The following is an 18,679-nucleotide window of genomic DNA, read 5'->3' as shown; positions in this document are numbered from 1 at the left end:
TAGCAGAATAGTAATCCCATTCTAGGGATGCAGGAAATCCCCCCTCCATGTAGACAAAGCCAACATCGTGATAAACCTATTTATATGCTTCTCCCTCCATTAGAAAACCCTGAGTTGTCACGGGTTTTACATGGAAAAATACAAGGGCTTTCCTCTGCATTTGCCTGACATGAGATTAGCATTTATGACGTGGGATTTCCTCAGCTCCATAGAGATGTTTGTTGGTGAAGCAGCAGTGAGAGGGGAAGGCAAAGGAGAATGACGAGTAAAGATTAAACTAGTGAGCTCAACAGTGAGTTGCACTGCTGGGTGAGAGTCCCGGGCCTCCTGCTGGAGCTAGCTTGGGAGGGCTGAGACTGGGGTGCTCCACTGATGCACCAGGCCTCTGGGGGGATGATGCAGATGCTTCTAATTTGGGGTTGCAGGAGGAGGTTTAGCAGGGCTATATGAAAGAGAAAGAAATCAAGGGGCAGGTGACTCTAGAGGGGATATGGGCAAACGGGAAGGGAGATAGGGAAGGGCTGACAATTGAGAGAGGCAGTTTGGTAATTGCCCCTGTCACAGTTTGTCTGGGCATGTCATGACATCACAGTGGCTTTTATGACATCACAGTGGCTGCCAAAGTGTTGAGGCATCTACCTCACCCCTGCCACCATGACAGGAGTATTGAAGTGCCCCCCAATGCATCATGGGGCCTCTCAGCACTCCCTCCCCCCCCCACCCTAATGCATCATGGGGCCTTTCAGTGCTGCCTCCCCCCCCCCCACCCTAATGCATCATGGGGCCTCTCAGTGCTGCCTCCCCCTCCACCCTAATGCATCATGGGGCCTCTCAGTGCTGCCTCCCCCCCCCCCACCCTAATGCATCATGGGGCCTCTCAGTGCTGCCTCCCCCCCCAATGCATCATGGGGCCTCTCAGTGCTGCCTCCCCCCCCAATGCATCATGGGGCCTCTCAGTGCTGCCCCCCCCCCAGTGCATCTTGGAGCCTCTCTGAACTACCCCCGCCCTCAGTTCAAGGCGGGGAGGGTGGAGCTCGCTCTCCCAATACCTCTCTCTGATTGGTAGCTTATCCCATCAGCCTCGGCTCCCATTGGTTAGCAGAAGGGGTCGCTGATTGGCCGTGGGGGAGCAGCAGGGGCGGGGCTCTCCAGGGCGCCCGAGCTAGCGATTGGTTCAGAAGGGAGGCGCGGCGCTGTGATTGGGCGGGGCGCGGGGCTTGCTGTGCTGGGCGCGCGCGCGTGTGCGAGCTGCTGCTGCTCCGGCCGGGCTGGAGGGAGGCGAGCGACGCCGCTGGCGGAGGCGGAGCGGGTGTGAGAGGTGAGGGCGGGGCAAGGACTAAGGAGTTGGCGTGGGAGGGTGCAAGGGCCAAGGGGGTGCAGGAGCCAAGGGAGGGGGAGCTGGGGTGGGAGTCAAGGGTATTGGGGGGCGGTCTGGCACGGGCTGGGGGGTGCAGGGACCCAGGGGCTGGGGGGTGCAAGGACCCAGGGGATGGGGGGTGCAAGGACCCAGGGGTGCAAGGATGCAGGGGGCTGGGTGGAGGGCTGGCATGGGACGGGATGGGGGGTGCAAGGACCAGCGGGTTGGGGGGTGCAAGGATGCAGGGGGCTGGGTGGAGGGCTGGCATGGGGCGGGATGGGAGGGTGCAAGGACCAGGGGGTTGGGAGGTGCAGGGACCCAGGGGTGCAAGGATGCAGGGGGCTGGGTGGAGGGCTGGCATGGGGCGGGATGGGAGGGTGCAAGGACCAGGGGGTTGGGAGGTGCAGGGACCCAGGGGTGCAAGGATGCAGGGGGCTGGGTGGAGGGCTGGCATGGGGCGGGATGGGAGGGTGCAAAGACCAAGGGGATGGAGGTGCAGGGATGCAGAGTAGGAGGTGGGTGCAAGGACCCAGGGGATGCAGGGGGCTGGCTGGCACGGGGTGCAAGGACCAAGAGTATTGGGGCGGGGGCGTTGACACGGCCTGGGAGAGGTGCAGGACTAATGGGCTGGCCCAGAGTGGGGAAACTGAGGTGTGAAAGGGGTGAGATCTGGAATGGGGGGAGAACCTGTGTCCTGGAACATTTGGGGGGGGTAGGATCTGGGGGGGGGCTTGCATGGGGGTGAGAAGAGATGGTGATCTGGAGGAGAGGCCACCGGAGCGACTGGGTCCCAGGGTGCTTGCTTGGGAGTAAATGAGATGTGAGGGGTAGTATAGTGGTGCTATTTAGGGAACTGTATTATGAAGGAGAGAGGCTGTGTTTGGGGAAGCCAGGCTGTGCGGCAGTCTGGAAGTACATTGGCATGCAGAAGGTTGAGATGGGTTCAATCACAGAAGTCTCTTTGGGACTGCCACCCGGTGTGCTCCGTTCCACAGAGCCGGCTTTCCTGCCCTCTGGGGCACCCCGCCACCCTGTCTTTCTGGTCCAGAAGCTCTCGTCTTCCCCAGGAAATTGCCAGTTTTCTCACAACTGTGCTTTGGTGATTTTTTTTTTTTTTTTTTACTATGGTCTCATTGAACCCTTTGTAATAAAATTCAAGTCAAGCCTGAGATGATACTGTTTATTATTTATGATCATAGTGCCTTGACCTCCCAAAAGAGATCATGGCCCCATGGTACTAGGTGCTGCACAGACAGACAGCCCCTGCCCAGGGGAACTTTAGTCTTAACTGGAAAGGCAGATGCACAGTGTGAGGGGAAATGGTGGCAAAGAGGTGAAATGACTTGCCCAAGGCTTAATAGGAAATCAGTGGCAGAGCTGGGGTAAGAAACCAGCAGTCCACTGTGCAATGGTGCCTCCAGGCTCTGGCTTACCTCCTTCGGTGTAGCTCTTACTACCACCCTGCTTTGCAAGAAACATATGATCTTTGGTAACGGGAGTGTAAACATCAATCCCTCTGCTCCATTATAGTTTGTTCCAGAGTGTAAGTGACGCTGTGGCTCAGCTGTAACACAAATTGAAAACTTTGTTACCACAGATATCAGCTGGTGGCATTAGGATCCTTTTTGCTAACAGTTGTACAGAAATGTTGTGCCTTACCTATGTACCTGTTTGGCTTTCTGATGCACTGCACGTCACAAGAGCGCAGATCACTGAATGGTGGCTTTGGGTGTAGAAAGCAAAGGGGCAGTCCCAGCCTCCCCAGGTGGCATGTTCCCAAAGGAAATCTCTCGTGTCGCTGTCTAGAATCTGTCCCCATATACTTTCACACACACCCCCCCTCCGTGTGAGAGATCTGGTACCACCTACTGAAAATATGTTTAGCTCTGACAGTGCTGCACTCTCCTCCACCTGTATGGACCTGGGGCAAAGGATGACTGCAAAGCCCCTGCAGTCATTGGGTGCTACCGCATGTGATATGCAACACTGAATATCTGGCTGTCTGTGATAGAAATGTAGCCGTGTTAGTCTAGTGTAGCTGAAACAAAAAACAGGACTGTGTAGCACTTTTGTCTGTGTTTGCGAAGTTACTCTGCTTTGGCAGGAGGTTTGAGATCCCTTGGGGGAACAGTGCTATAAAATGCTGAGTATTATTGTTTGTTGTAGTGAGTTTTCCACTGGTGCTGGCTAGGTAACATCCCTATCATTTACTTGTGTAAACTTGTAACTGCTGGAACGTCTAGCGGTTGCATGTTTACGCACGGGGGGCAGGCGGGAGCCAGTGCATGGGGGGAGCCAGCTTTTAAGACGGGATCATTAGGCAGCTCTGTGGGAGCCGGCTTGAAAGCCACTTCCTGTGTGTGCAGGCTCCTGCCTACCCCCTCACACCCTGCTCTGCTGCCCACCCCTCTATCAGGGTATGGCTAGACTACAGGGTTTTGTCGACAAAGCTTCTGTCGACAAAGAGCGTCTAGACTACAGCCAGTTCTGTCGACAAAGCAAGCCGCTTTGTCGACATAACAGTGTGGACGCAAAGGACAGTGTAGATGCAATAATGCCTTCTGTCGACAGAACTCTGTCGATAAAAGGCGTTATTCCTCGTAGAATGAGGTTTACATACGTCGACATAACTCAAAGGCAGTGTGGACGCAGGCAACAAAAGTCCACTTTTGTCGACAAAACCCTGTAGTCTAGACACCCTATGAGTCAACAGTGCAGTGGTGGGAGAGAAATGGTAGCCAACTTAAAAGCCAGCTCCCCCCCCCAGCACTGGCTCTTCCCTGCCTGCCCCCTTGCTGCCCCTTCTGTGGGAGGCAGAAAGAGGGGGCAGGCAGCTCTGCAAAGCTGCACGTGCGGAGAGCCAGCGTAAAAGCTCCCCACGAGCTCCCCATGCTCCCCCTCCTTGCTTCCTCTGATACAGAAGCAGCAAAGGGGGAGGGGTTGTGTGTAGCCAATATGATTAACCAATAAGCTCAGGCTTATCGATTAATCATGTAATCAACTACATACTAACATCCCTAGGGCTGACACAATATTTTGTCCTGAAGTAGAGCCAGGAGCTGTGTGACCCTTGGTGTATCTGAGCACCCACAAAGCCCCTGACAACTAAGGGCACCGATGCGCAAGCAGATCCTTAATTTGTTCAGGGTCCCCATATGTGTGACTGAGTTAAGCAATGGCGGCAGCAGGTGAGTTAGGAGGTATGGGCAAGGGCGCAAGGGGATGCTGGCAGGCTGTTCCAGAGCAGAGGTAGCTGCGAAGGAGAAGGCCCTTGTGTCTTAACCTCATGAAATGCAGAGGAGGAGGGAGGAGTTGGGTGCGAGGTGTTTGCAAGGAGGAGAGCGGAAAGCGATTGGATCCATTTGAACTATGGGGACAGATCATTTATTCTTGTTGAAGTTTCCAAGCTGGCAGCTTCCCCCAGCCCGCCTGCCTCTTCCCGTAACAAGCCGCTTGCTGCTGCCTAGATTGGAAGAGCACAGCTTGAAATATGTGGCTCCAGTGCCTTGACAGGTCAGATTGGTGATGCAGGGCAATCCTGCAGAAGGCTGAGAGCCTGCAGCTATCTGTGAGCAGCTTGAACGAGTCCTGGCACAGCAGAGCACGTGCCAGTTGTGTTTTGCCCTGATCTGGAGGTGCCCAGGGCTAGTGGAGAGTGTGCCAGCTAGGGCTGCCAGTCATGCCAATCATTGTGATCCCAGGAAGAGGGGCTGCTGTTGTGTCTAAGAAGATTCTGCCCTCTCCCGCTTAGGGCGCCGTCTCTCTGGGAAAGATGTCAGCAGACCAGGGTTACTGGAACAACCTGACAACCCTGCAGAAAATCGCTCTGGCCCTTGGGGTCCCAGCCAGTGCAACTGTCCTGTACATCTTGTACCGCAGGTACAGAGAAAGCCGAGGTATGTGCATCCCCTCGTGGTGATGGCCTTCGGGTGATCGTGACTCCGTTGTTGCTAGCAGCTTGTGTGTTGCATTTAGGCTTGAATTATTCATTACTTGGCTTCCTTCCCGCCCCATCCCCAGTCTTGCCAAATGCTCAGAAATAAACTTCTCCCCTGCTGAAGAGAAGAGCTGGCAGCATAACCAGGGGTGATCCATGGGGACAGGGGGTCTTTTTCTGAGCAGCTGTGTCTGTTTTGATTTTCCCCTGCGCTGTCTGTGATACCATCCCTGCAAGAAGCTAAAACCCTTCGACCTTCCTGCTAATTTCTTCCCAGACCATGCCCTGGGTTTGAGGAAATGCAAACAGACTCAGCACTGACAGGTTAAAGGTCTCACTGCTCTGGACTTTTGCTGATTCCGCCTCTTCTCCTGGCCTGGAGCTGCTAAACTAGTGGGATTGGCCCCCATCAGGCTACGGGGAAGAGGGTTGGGGGGGTGAATGCATTAGCCTGTTTAACCTGTTTACGGTTGGTTGTGCTCAGAGGAGCGGCTGACGTTCGTCGGCGAGGATGACGTTGAAATCGAGATGAAGATCCCCCAGGAGGCTGTGAAATTGATAATCGGACGGCAGGGTACCAAAATCAAACAGGCAAGTGTCACTGTGTGTTCCTAGGACGGGGGGGGGGGGGGGCCCCACTTCAAGATTTTTGGTAAGTGGCCAAGAGCTGCACTTTTCTATAGAGGGAGTGCAGGGTCTGGTATTGAGGTTGGGTGCCGAAGAGAACTCGGGGTGGGAGGTTGGGGGGCAGGAGAAGGTGTGGGGCCTGAGCGGGAGTATGGGCGAAGGAGGGGGTTGTGACTTGGGGCAGGGGTGCAGAGTTGGGGAGGGGGTGTGGGTGCTGGAGAGGATTCTGACCTGGTAGAGGGGGTGCAGGGTCTGGGAGGAAGTTGTAACCTGTGGAGGAGGGTACAGGGTTTAGGTGGTGGCCTGGGGCAGGGAGTTGGCGTGTGGTAGGGGATGGGGTGCCAGATGCGGACTCTGGCCGGGCAGCGCTTACCTTGGTTGCTCCCGGCCAGCAGGACCCTCAGGCAGGCTCTCTGCCTGCCGCATCCCCAGGCTGCTCAAAGCAGCCAGCTGGTCGGGCCATGTGCCTCTCTGTGCTACCATGGGGGAGGGGACTTTGTGCTCCTGCTGGGATGGAAGCAGCGCAAAAGTCTCCTCCCTCCCATCCCCCCCAAGGGGCATGCGGCACTTGGAGGTACGTGGCCCCTGTGGCTGGTTACTTTGAGCAGCCTGGGGCTGCAGCAGGCAGGGGGGCTGCCCGAGGGTCCCAGTGGGATGGATCCAGAGGCTTGGCAGGCCAGATCTGGGCTGTATTTTGTCCACCCCGTCCCAGGTGCTAGGATGCGACAAGCAGGGCCTGATCTCAGGGACCGGCACTTGCCTAGGCGTCATGTGAGCTCAATGGCAGGATGTCAGACCAGTTCCTTGTGCCCCGCCCCCCGCCCAGGCAGAACCCTCTAGTGACCATCCCCTCCCATTGGACAGTGCCTGGCCCTTGGCATCAGTGTATCCTGGGCCCCACCCCACTCGCTCAGCTTCTAAGAATCCCAAAGATGGTTGCAAACCTTCTGAATAAGCTGCTGCAGCCAGGTAGGCAACTGGCCCAGCCACCCGGGGAGGGGGAGACTTGGGCACCGATGCCAGAGGACGGCAACACTGCTATAAATGTGCCATTGGGTCTTAATGCCCGGCCCTTGGCTTCTGAAGATCCACCCCCAATAACCGGCTCAGAGGGACGCCGACGGGCACGTGGCCCGTTCCAGGAGGTCTGAGCTCAGTTGGCTGAACTGTGCCCTCCGCCCGAGCGCCCGGCTAGACTTCCGTGTCCTGTGTCTCCGCAGCTGAGGAAGGAGACTGGCGCCCGCATTGATGTGGACACGGGGGACTCCGGTGAGGAGCGGGTGCTGCTGATCAGTGGCTTCCCTGTCCAGGTGTGCAGAGCGAAAGCTGCCATCCACCAGCTCCTGGTGGACAACGCCCCCGTGGCAGAGCAGTTCTTGGTGCCGCGGAGGGCCATCGGCAGGATTATCGGTAACCGGCTAGAAACTTTCCTGCTCCCTCCCCACCTCCCGTTAGCCACCAGAAGAACCGCTAGGGATCTAGGCAGGAGTGACCTGAGCTCTGTTCTTTCACGCCGCTCCAGAGACTCAGGCAACTGCTAAACGTTGCTTCAGTTGGTTGGCCAGAGCCCTTGCTGCTTCCCCTTCCGAAGCTGAGGAGAAATATTGAGACATGCCAGTAAGTCTGCTTCCAGGGCTGGAATTCAGTGGTTACCCCCTTTGTGTGCTCACTGGAGTCTAGGGCGGCGAGAGCTGCTGCAGTCTTATCAGGCGGCTCTCTCTCAAATCTAAGTGCCTTTATTTTTCACTTCTGGCCCTGCTGCTGTGTGGAAGCTTCTGTTGATGAAGCTCGAGTGAATCACTAGCCCCCGGACTGATGTCCCGGGTGTAGAACGCTACAGCTGTTCAGCGGAGACGCTGCGAGGACAGGCGGGGCAGGGTCCTGTCTGTGACCAGTTGGAAACTGGCTTGGGCGGTGGGAGATCTGGGTTCAAGTCCCTTCTTCACTGCTTCCTGTGTGACTTGGTGTCAGTCCCTGCGTCTCTGTGCCTCAGTTTCCCCCAGCTGGAGAGTGGCAGTAAGAGTCAGGGAAGGGCTGTGAGGATAAATACATTAACGACTGTAAAATGATTCGTGAGTTTGGTGTTGGGGACAGGAAGCCCAGCTGTGATTTCCTCAGTCAGAACTTGGCTTCGCTCTTTGCCCTTTCACCGAGCGCAAGAGGCTCATCACCCCTGCAGGGTGGCCCTGTGCCCCAAGCCCCATGCTGGAGCGCTGGTGATTGACTTGCTGTACCTCGATGCGGCAATGAACCCCCCCCCCCTGCCCCGGCTGCGAATCTCAGAGCCTTGGTTGGCCAACTCAGGCTCACGCTGCAGAGCTAAAACCAGCAGTGTAGACATTGGTGCCGACTGGAGTCGGAGGACTTCAGGGCCTAGTCTCCAGCCGGGACCTCGGCACGTCCGCGTTCGGCTCTAGAGCACAAGCCTGAGCCATTGGACCTGGGCGCTGAGACTTACTGCTGTGGGGCTTTGATTGTAGAGCTCACATATCCTGAGCAGCAACCACACCTTGCCAAAGAGCAGCTGGATCTGCCTACGCTCTTAGGGCGATGCCCATCACTGCAGCCTCTGGGCTCCCGCAGCCATTCCTCCTTGGCGGAACACATCTGCTTGGAGCAGAGCAGCCGAAACTGACATTTCTGGCGGCGCTTGTGTTCTGGTCGTGAGACTGACCTGGGGCGGGCAGGTTCCCCTCCAAGCGCTGTCTCCGGCTGCGTGCTCTGTCGTTCCTCTCTTGCTGCCGCCTGGCAAATAGCCTCGTTCTCTCTGCTCCTCAGGCAGGGGCGGGGAGACCGTGCGAGCCATCTGCCGCAGCTCGGGAGCCAAAGTGGAGTGTGACAGGGAGACCGACAACGCCCTGTGTCTGACCCGCCTCATCAGCCTCTCCGGGACCCGCAAGGAGGTGAATGCGGCCAAGGTGGGTCTCAGGTGACTGCTGCTTCGTGGTCTGGCTTGAGAGAAGGCAACGTAGCCCCATAAAAGGGGGGAGACTGAGAGAGAGAGAGAGGAACAGCCTGAAGGAGAGCGGAGAGCTGAGGGCTGCCAGGGATGGGCTCGGAGGACAGGTTAATGCAGGAGAATGCTGCCGAACTGCAGGAAGGCATGTGCAGAGGAGACCTGTAGGAAGGAGGAGAGGACCTAAGTTGGGGGCGAATGATGGGGAAACTGAGGCAAGAGGTTCCCATGCTGTCAGAATCTCAGGGTTACCCTGTGTCAGGTTCTCCTTCCGCACAGGCTGGTGGCTCTACCCCAAGCACCCTTCTCTCCCTTCCTCTCCCAAAGCAACTGATCCTGGAAAAGCTTTCGGAGGATGACGTGTTTCGAAAGAAACTGGCCCAGGCGGCGGCCACCCGGTGCCTGCGCAAGCAGCCCTTGGGCGTGAGAAGAGAGGATCCTGGTCAGCAGGAGGTGCTGCCACGTCCCTGTGGCGAGGCCCGCAGCCAGCTGGCGAGCCCTCAGCAAGGGGCAGGGGATGGAGATGGGCAGCTGGCTAACGAAGCCTTAGATGAACCGCAGGAGCTCCGAGCGGAGAGCAGCTCCCCGGAGGAGCTGGTGATGGAGGCCAGCCAATCAGTGCCCATGTTCGAAGGTGAGTGGGCTGTCTTTTCTCCAGGACTGGCTCAAATGCAGGGGGTGTGATTGCAGCCAATGGGGTTGCTGCCCTTGCCCTGCCTGGGCGTAGGCTGGCGGGTGAGAGCTAGGACTCCTGGGCGCTCTTCCTAGCTTTGCAAAGGACTTGCTGGTCTTCGAGCAGCGCCCTTCCTGCTCCGTGTCTCGGTTTCCCTCTCTGTTGGGTAGGAGGCTGGGTGTTTGCAAAGAGTCTCTCCTGGAGAGGAGACGCTGTAAAGAGCAAAGGACGGGGGCTTCCTGGGGCCGCGTGTGACGCAGCAGCAGCCTGTGGGTACCTGGGGTCGCCCTTTCCCTGGCATCGAGGCCCTGAGTTGTCACAGCAGCTGTGCTAGCCACCGGGCCCGCATGCCACTTGGGGCACCGTGAGCCTTCCTCGTGGGAGTGCTGGGCACAGCCGGGCTTGCACTGAGCTGCTGGAATGGGAGGCAGCCGAGCTGGCTGCTCCCGCTGTGTCCTCTAAGGCACGGCAGTACCACGCCACTCCAGCACCCTGCACGCCGATCCACCTGGGAGGCTCCTTCCTCAGAGCTCTCAGCTTGTGAAATGTCATTCCCCTCTGCCCCCATCCGTCTAGCTCAGTGGTCCCCGACGTGGTGCCCGTGGGCGCCATGGCACCCACCTAGTGACCAGGGCCAGCCCGAGCCATTCTTGCGCCCAGCGCATGCGCAGCCCCCACCCCGGGCACCTGACAGCCCCAAAAAGTTGGGGAGCACTGGTCTAGCTAGATCAGCATCCCATGCCAGGATTTCTATGTCGCCCTGGACCTCCCCGTCCCCTCTTGCCCGAGGCTGCGTGTGTCTCTTAGTCCCCAGCCCTGACTTCAGCTTCCACGCGGACGAACACCTGGAGGTTTACGTCTCGGCCTCGGAGAACCCCAGCCACTTCTGGGTTCAGATCGTCGGGTCCCGCAGCCTGCAGCTCGACAAGCTGACCTGCGAGATGTCCCAGTACTACGAGAGCAGCAGCTGCTCGGTGAGCCTTTGCCGTGGGGCGTGACAGCTGGGTCAGCCTGGCACAGCTGAGCAGAGTGGGGTCTCATCCCCATGCCTGCTCCTCAAAGAGGAGTTAATCCTCCTCCCTCGGCCCATGCTAGTCCCGAGATCCTGTGCATGTGACTCCCTACTCCTACTGAAAACATCCACGCAGCCTGCAGCGGCAGTCAACAAAGCACACAGGATGTTAGGAATCATTAAAAAAGGGATAGAGAATAAGACAGAGAATATCTTATTGCCCTTATAAATCCATGGCACGCCCACATCTTGAATACCGCGTACAGATGTGGTCTCCTCGTCTCAAAAAAGATATATTGGCATTGGAAAAGGTTCAGAAAAGGGCAACAAAAATATCGGGTTTGGAACGGGTTCCATAGGAAGAGAGATTAAAGAGACTAGGACTTTTCAGTTTGGACAAGAGGAGACTACAGGGGGATATGAGAGAGGTCTATAAAATCATGAGTCGTGTGGAGAAAGTGAATAAGGAAAAGTCATTTACTTGTTCCCGTAATATAAGAACTAGGGGCCACCACATGAAATTAATGGGCAGCAGGTTTAAAACAAATAAAAGGAAGTTCTTCTTCATGCTGCGCACAGTCAACCTGTGGAACTCCTTGCCTAAGGAGGTTGTGCAGGCTAGGACTATAACAGGGTTTAAAAGAGCACTAGATAAATTCATGGAGGTTGAGTCCGTTAATGGCTATTAGCCAGGATGGGTAAGGAATGGTGTCCCTAGCCTGTTTGTCAGAGGGTGGAGATGGATGGCAGGAGAGAGATCGCTTGATCATTCCCTGTTCGGTTCACTCCCTCTGGGGCACCTGGCATTGCCCGCTGTCGGCAGACAGGATACTGGGCTGGATGGACCTTTGGTCTGACCCAGTCTGGCTGTTCTTATGTCCTCCTCCTTTTGTCTCACCAGCCTGAATTCCCGAACGTCCGAGTAGGCGACATCGTGGCTGCCCCGTACACTGGTCACAGCGCCTGGTACCGGGCCCGAGTCCTGGGGACTCTGGAGAACGGCAACTTGGATCTTTATTTCGTCGACTTTGGGGACAACGGGGAAGCCCCGCTGGAGGCGCTGCGAGCGTTGCGGTACGTGCAGCGGGGAGGGTGGTGAAAAGGAGTGTGTAGGTGAAGGCAGGGGATGGAGCAGGACTCCTGGGTTGCATTCTTGCCACTGATTTGCTGTGGGACTTAGGCTAGGAGGCCTCCCCCGATTTGCACCTTGGTTTTTATAAAACGCTGCGCGCTCCTGTCTCAAAGGGGTTGGATGCCCGAGTTAACAGCTATTGGCAGTTGGGAGATCCTTGGATGTGAAGGGTGAGGATGGGCAAAGGGATCCCACGCTAGGGTGTGAAGATCCCTGCTGCACCTCAGAGACACGATTTAGCAGGGCAGACCCGATCGATTTCGCCAGCGGGGGGCGCTACGGTTGTATCACTGTTCATGGTGGTTCCGCCGCTTCTTTTCCGCCAGGAGCGATTTCCTGAGCCTGCCCTTCCAAGCGATTGAGTGCAGCCTTGCTGGGATCGCTCCCGCGGGTGAGTTGCAAAACCGTGGTCGACGCGTGCTCTGTTGGGACATGTCCCGGTGAAGTGGCCAGCCAGGCCTGCCGGCAGGGTAGCCCAACAGGGCTCAGGCAGTATGCAGAGAGCAGCGGCTCTCCATGGCTGTCAGGTGGCTGGCTGATGCTGAAACCTCCCATTTCCAGACCCACCTGCACTTGGCTCCCTGGGGTCGATCTCTCTCTCTCTCTCTCTGTGTCCCTGGGAATCAGACCCAGCCCCTCCTAAAGCCTCTGCTACTCTTCTCCCCCCCCCCCCCCCCCCCCGCCGCCGCAGGAGGGCAGTGGGAAGAGGCCGCCCTGGACGAGTTTGATCGCCTCACCCGTTGTGCCGAGTGGAAGCCCCTGCTGGCAAAGATTTCCAGTTACGTCCAGTCCGGCGTCTGTACCTGGCCACGCATCTGGCTTTATGACACCAGCGGCGGACAGGTGAGCGCTGGAGGCCAGGCTGCCTGGCAGGCTGCGTTCTCCCCTTACGAAGTCAGCGTTTGCTGACCAGGGGTCTGTATAGCAGCATGCAGCAGGGCTGCCTCCGCTACCCCCGTGTGGCCTGTTGCTACGTATCGTTGGGATCAAGATCCGAACTCCTGTGTCTCTCCCCCATCGGTATCGCTCCCCAGATCACCAGTGCTGCTTCCTCTCTGGCTCCTGCCCCCCCCTCCCTGAACTGCACCCCCTTAGAGTCCCTCTGGGCCAGAGTCTGCCTGCAACTCTCCAGTGCCTTCCTGTTTCCCTTCAGAGCCTTGACATAGGGGAGGAGCTGGTCCGGCTGGGTCACGCTGTGTGGTGTCGGCAGGAGGAGGCTGGTGCTGCGGGGGATGGCGCCCCCCAGATGGGGCAGCAGACCACGGCTGCAGCATCCCAGAAGATGCTGGAACTGCCCCTCTCTGTGGCTCAGGGGAACGCTGCAGAGACCTCCCTCGAGAGCCTCCTATCCGAGACCTGTGTCAGCCTTTCAGGTACGCAGTTGTGATCACCTGAAGCAACCAGCCCTTCCTGGGGGCGGCTGCTCTGACAGATTCTGTCTGCCTTAGGGTTGTATCTTGCTTCCTGTCACTGCAGTGTCTGGGCACCTTCCACATCCCATCAGTAGCTAAATTTCCTGATAGGGATGTTAAAATGCAGGTAATTTATGTACACCTGTAACCACTGAAAAACTCAGTGGTTACGCACACCCTAGCCAGCTCCCTAGGAGCCGGTGCACGCTGCTCCCAGGTACCACGCTGCCATCCCGCACTGTATTAGAGGCAGCAGTGTGGGGGCAGCCAACTCCCCAGGAGCAGGGCGGAAACTTGCGTGTAACCGTGAACGTTAACCAATAAGCCTTGGCTTACATGGTTATACATTCACATCCCTGATCTTTGGTTCCTCTCCGTGTGCCACCTCTCCCGATGCCCCCAGAGACGCCAAGAGCTTTTCTTCTTTTGTAGGAGAAATGATTCTCCACCTCTGTCCACATGAATGGGGCAAAAAAGTTGACCCTCTACTCTAAGGAAAAACAGAATCAGCCGGTTCAGGCCTGTCACAAGTTTTGTGTCAAGGGTTTTCACAAAATTCAGCATGAATTTAATGATGGCATAGAGCAGCGGTGGGCAACATGTCTTCCTGGGAGGGGAAATTTTCCCGACTCCGTGGGTCGTGAATAAAAAATGATTGAACATAGAGAGGACGCGTATTAAGTTTGCAGATGATACCAAGCTGGGAGGGGTTGCAAGTGCTTTGGAACATAGGGTCATAATTCAAAATGATCTGGGCAAACTAGAAAAAGGGTCTGAGGTAAACAGGATGAAGCTTAATAAGGACAAATGCAAAGTGGTCCACTTAGGAAGGACCCATCAGTTTCATACATGGGAAGTGGCTGTCTAGGAAGGAGCCCTGCTGAAGGGGACGTAGGGGTCCTAGTGGACCATAAACTAAATATGAGTCAACAGTGTGACGCTGTTGTTAAAAAAAGCCAACATGATTCTGGGAGGCGTTAACAGGAATATCGTAAGAAAGACACGAGACGTCGTTCTTCCGCTCTACTCTGCGCTGATTAGGCCTCGGTTGGAGTTTTGTTCTGGGCACCACATTTCAAGAAAAATGTAGAGAAATTGGAGAAGGTCCAGAGAAGAGCAACAAGAATGATGAAAGGTCTAGAGACCATGAGCTATGAGGGAAGCCTGAAGGAATTGAGCTTGTTTAGTTTGAAAAAGAGAAGACTGAGGGGGGACATGAGAGCAGTTTTTAGGTATCTAAAAGGGTGTCACAGGGAGGAAGGGGGGGAAATTGTTCTCCTTGGGCTCTGAGGATAGGACAAGAAGCAAGGGGCTTAAACTGCAGCAAGGGAGGTTTAGGCTGGACATGAGGAAAAACTTCCTAACTGTCAGGGTGGTTAAACACTGGAATACATTGCCTGTTGGGGGGGGGGTGTGTGGAATCTCCATCGCTGGAGATACTCAAGAGCAGGGTAGACCAACATCTATCAGGAAGGGTCTAGCTAGTGCTTGGTCCTGCTGTGAGGGCAGGGACTGGACTTGACCTCTCGAGGTCCCTTCCAGGATTCTATGAATTGGACTCTCTTCACCTCGCTCTTTTTAAACTATACTTCTTTGGCTGGGGGTGCAGACAGGAGGGAGGTTCACTAATTCCTCTGCAGTGTGTAGCCCTAAGAGAACACAGTGCCAAGTGTGTAGGAACTAGAATCCGGTCAGTCAGCCTCCCAGGCAGTGTTCTCTAGTGGGGAGGGCGTGGCATAAGACGGAAGGCTATAGGTTCTGGTCCTGGTGCTGCTACTGACCTGCTCTGTGGCTTTGGGCAAGCGACTTCTGTCCCCAAGTTTCCCTTCCCCCTCCCTCCTCTGTCGACAGAGCAGCGACTGTCTCGTTCATGTCTGTGCTGCAGTTGGCCCGGTAGGACCCTGATCTCAGCTGTAGCTTCTGGCATTGCCCTAATACAGGGAACACTAGTTCTTCTTCGAGTGATGGCTCATGTCCATGCCATGTAGGTGTGCTCAGGAGATTTTCCCTTAGTAGTTCCCGTTGAGCCAGTGGGGGAGCCCCCTGCAGGGGTGCTGCTAGAGGGGTGCAGATGCACATACCTCAGCTGGCCCTCCGCCCCCTCGGGCAGTAGCAGGGACAGAGCAGAGAGGGGCAGGGGAGGAGGGCGCAGGAGGGAGTATGACTTTCCGGGCACTTGTGTCCACGTGAAAAGACGCCAAGGCGAGCACGCGGCCCTGCCCCCCATGTAACATGCGCCTTTGGCTTGGTAGATGACTCCATTGAGCAGCTCCGAAGCGACACTGAGCCCACCGAACCGCCCTCCCAGAAGACCTTCGCGCCCCCACCCTGCTCCCTCAGAGCCTCAGCTCCCGCCTGCCTTCCGGGGGACTCGGAGGCCCTCGCTTTGCCAGCTGGTGAGGAGACGCAGACAGGCCCAAGGGGCTGCCTCAGTGAGGGGGCGTCTGAGGCTGTGGGGTCTCTGCCGGCTGCGGCAGGTGCCAAGTGGACGTCCAGTCCTGTCGATCGCTCGCTTCCCGCAGCCGCCTCGGGAGAGGCCTCTCTCATCTCCCTCACAAGCAACGGCAGCTCCCCTGCCGCCCTGCCCTCTGGGGACAGCAGCTGCTACTCCCTCCGGGGCTGCTTCTATTACCTCTCCACTTCAGAAGACTGGTCCAGCTCCTCCGTCTTCTTCAGCGGCTCGGGCTCTGCCAGCGGGTCCCTCCAGAGCCTCATCCTCATCAGCTCCTCCAGCAGCGAGGAGGAGGAGGAGGCGGGGCTGAGGGCCTGTAAGAGAGGTACAGAGGGCACCCTGGATGGGCAGCCTGGGCACTGCACTGTGGTCTGTGGGATCAGAAGCACGAGGAGTGTAGATTGCTGCTGCTCAGGCCCCCTGAGATGCAGGGGTGTCCCGTGCGCTGCCCTCCCCCCCAGCTGCCGGGGGGCAGAGATTCTCACAGGGTGTGGCTGTTTGTCCCAGTTGCTGCCTTGTCATTGGCTGGCTTGCGCAGTTCACCACTAGGGACCACTCCCAGCCGGCACCATCTGCCCCCCCCGGCCAGGCCTCTGTCCTCAGCACTGTTACCGTTCCGCGCGGAGCAGGTACCCAGCACTGCGGTGGGCGTCCCTGCACCTCCCGGCTCAGGCCCGCTCTCGCCCTTCCGTGGAGGTGGCTGGGCCCTCCGGCTGCAGCCTGCTGTCAGTGAGATCCAGACCTGCCCGCTGGGTCGTGGCAGCGCGAATCACCCGCTCTGTGGAGCCGGCGAAGAGGGCGTGAAACGGATGCTCGGGGACTCTTCGCGGGGGGCCTGCTGCGGCACTGGTCTTGTTTCTCCGTGCACGAGGGGCACAAGGGAGGAGAGCTGGATCTTCCTTGCGTCCCGGAGCAGCTGGACTCCACCCGGGACCGAGTGGGTCGTCTCCCTGCCGCTTGCCCTGTCTCTGGAGAAGGGGGCCACCTGGCTGCACGGTGACATGGCTCTTGGGGGCAGGCTGGTGCCTCTTCCAACCCCTGCCTCTTCTCTTCTGTGCAGAAGCCGCGTCGGGGTCTGGGAGCGGCGAGGACGTTCTTCTGGGGGAAGACGATTCGCTCTGACTCCTGCCCAGCCCCTCCCCGGGGCCACAGCGAGCCGGAGGAGTCACCGAGGGAGGTGTGTACAGTGCAGACATACGGGGGGGGTGTTGAGCCCCCGGCTGTCCCTGGGATCCTGCTTTCAGGCCAGAGGAAGGGCCTGTTGAATGCCCTCTGTTGGAGTACATGGGGGGAGGCCTCGTCTGCATGGCCCCGTCACCGGCCCCGGAGTGGGAGGGAGCTGCTCACTAGCACCCCTGGGGGCAGGTTAAGGCGTGGCGCTAATTACAGGCCGGGGCTGTAACCAGCCAATGCTGGGCTGCTGTTTTACGCAAGTAGCAGCCGCTCCCTGTGTCCTTAAGTGTGGCACTTAGGGCCTCTGCTTTCTTGCCTCCCCTTCCCTCCCTAGGAGACTGGCGCCTGGATCGAGACGACTGTGAGGATCCCCGCGGGAGCGGGGGACTAAAATACTGTGGGAAAGCGGAAGGCAAGACCTCTGCTATTGATGCTGGGCCCCGGCGGTGCCGTTTTACCGTGGCAGTGGGACCCACCTGAGCTGTGGGTCTGGAAACGATGGGTTTGCATCCTCTGGGGCGGGGGAGGTGTTTGGGGCAGGGGTGTGGGGCTGCTGGTGTGGCAGCTGCCCGGCAGCGGGGACCTGATGCAGGCTGTGCTGGGCCTGCCCTCCTGGCGACTCTGGAGGGTGCTAGATTCTGCCACGAACCGCCCGTGTTCTGGACGGGCATTTCTCTGGTGGTGCCCTGGTGAAAATCCAGAGTCGCCGCACTGACTTCTCTTGGGCTGCTCTAGCAATGCTGGTGTTCCTGAGCAGGGTCTGGTCCCCGCTTCCTCCTGAAGAGCCGAGCCCCTCCTGGCCCTGGGAGTTCCTGCCGGCCGTTCGGCCGCGTTGCTCTGCCAGGACTCCAGGCTGGGTTTGGTTTGAATCTCACTGCAAGGCGCCTGCGCCAAAGGCCCGGCTCTGCCATCCTTCCCCCTGCAAGGGAGACGCTGGAGACACAAGCTTTTTCAGCTGTAGAAACGGGGCGGGAGGGTACCTTGTGCTGCCTTGGGCTGGAATTCGGCACCTGGGTTGGCCTCACGCAGCTGGCGCGTTCTGTCCGTCCCCACCCGAGCTCGTTTGGGTAAGGCTTGCGGGTGGATGCAGCACTGGGCGAAGGAGCTGGCTTGTGCTGTGACGCACCAGCCTGCCTGCTGCAGCCACTCACTCGCCTGCTGTTCTTTGCTCCGTGCGAGTAAACCCCCGGCTGCCATGCGGTGGGCCCGGGACTCTCACGAAGCACAGGGGCACGCGCTTGATGGTCCAAAGCTTGGTCCTGCATGCAGCTGTTACGCTGCGGCCCAGCTAGCGTAGCTCACCTGAGAAAATCTTGCCTTGAACTTGTCCTTTGGCAGAGGGGTTGTGGGATGCTCATGGGGCCGGGTCCTGCCAGCACTTGCTTTACTAAAGTACCAAGTTACGTTTACAGAGAAGAGAATCCTCTTAGGCCGGGAATGTTGGAGCCGCGTTTTCATTTTGATGATGCTCTAGGAGCTGACCTGTCGTCTTTTTGGCTGAGTCCCGGATCTGCCTCCTGACGGCTGCAGAGCTGTAGTTTTGAAGTGGTTTCTAGGGCACTCGGTGGGGGCCTATTGCTCTTCCCCTGGGAGGTGACCGGAATTGTTAGGTCGGCACTGGGGCCTTTTGCAAATTTCTGTCTCCTTGTCGCATGGAGCAGTCCGAGCAAAGCATATGTAGCCTGCCGCCTGCGGAGTGGGTACCGTGCCGGATGAGGAGATGCTCCTGTCCACGGGAACTGGCCAAAGCTTTATGCCTCTATCTAAAGTGGCTTTGGAAATCCCAGCAACATTTCCTGGGGGGGAAGGGGGGAGTTGCAGCCTTTCAGCTGGGTGTGTTTTTACCCCAGCCCCATGTTTGGGGGTGAGCAGGGGCAGAGGAGACAGGCTTGGAGAGAGCTGGGCCCCTTGGCCAGTGGTTTCTTTAATAAAATTCTGTTGAAAGTTT

General features: G+C 57.7%; 1 protein-coding gene across 4 annotated transcripts; it reads left to right on the top strand.

Annotated features, from left to right (window-relative positions):
- Positions 1 to 1,193: 1,193 nt before the first annotated feature.
- TDRKH (tudor and KH domain containing) lies at positions 1,194 to 18,679 on the top strand. Of its 4 annotated transcripts, none has more exons than XM_075907310.2 (14): positions 1,194 to 1,318; positions 5,109 to 5,253; positions 5,779 to 5,885; positions 7,142 to 7,331; positions 8,700 to 8,839; positions 9,205 to 9,511; positions 10,358 to 10,524; positions 11,464 to 11,636; positions 12,021 to 12,085; positions 12,386 to 12,537; positions 12,848 to 13,067; positions 15,359 to 15,883; positions 16,619 to 16,735; positions 17,066 to 18,679. In XM_075907310.2, the coding sequence occupies exons 2-13, from the start codon at positions 5,130 to 5,132 to the stop codon at positions 16,678 to 16,680; spliced, it is 2,232 nt and encodes a 743-aa protein (XP_075763425.2). In that variant the 5' UTR covers positions 1,194 to 1,318; positions 5,109 to 5,129; the 3' UTR covers positions 16,681 to 16,735; positions 17,066 to 18,679. The 4 variants fall into 4 exon arrangements, with proteins under 4 accessions (XP_075763425.2, XP_075763424.2, XP_075763427.2 ...); XM_075907309.2 differs by lacking the exon at positions 1,194 to 1,318 and adding an exon at positions 2,362 to 2,456; XM_075907311.2 differs by lacking the exon at positions 1,194 to 1,318 and adding an exon at positions 2,369 to 2,456 and having other exon boundaries at positions 15,359 to 15,502.

This window comes from Pelodiscus sinensis, chromosome 22 (genome assembly GCF_052426305.1).
Source record: "Pelodiscus sinensis isolate ZL-2025 chromosome 22, ASM5242630v1, whole genome shotgun sequence".
NCBI classification, from domain to species: domain Eukaryota; kingdom Metazoa; phylum Chordata; order Testudines; family Trionychidae; genus Pelodiscus; species Pelodiscus sinensis.
Note: the sequence above shows the minus strand (reverse complement) of the source record. Positions and strands in the feature narration are given on the sequence as shown.

Bases quoted from the DNA above. Each gene is read 5' to 3' on its own strand.
- TDRKH (XM_075907310.2), top strand. From the start codon at position 5,130: ATGTCAGCAGACCAGGGTTACTGGAACAACCTGACAACCCTGCAGAAA. The intron at 7,332-8,699 runs GTAACCGGCTAG...TCTGCTCCTCAG, and splicing joins GGCCATCGGCAGGATTATCG to GCAGGGGCGGGGAGACCGTG. The intron at 15,884-16,618 runs GTACAGAGGGCA...TCTTCTGTGCAG, and splicing joins GCTGAGGGCCTGTAAGAGAG to AAGCCGCGTCGGGGTCTGGG.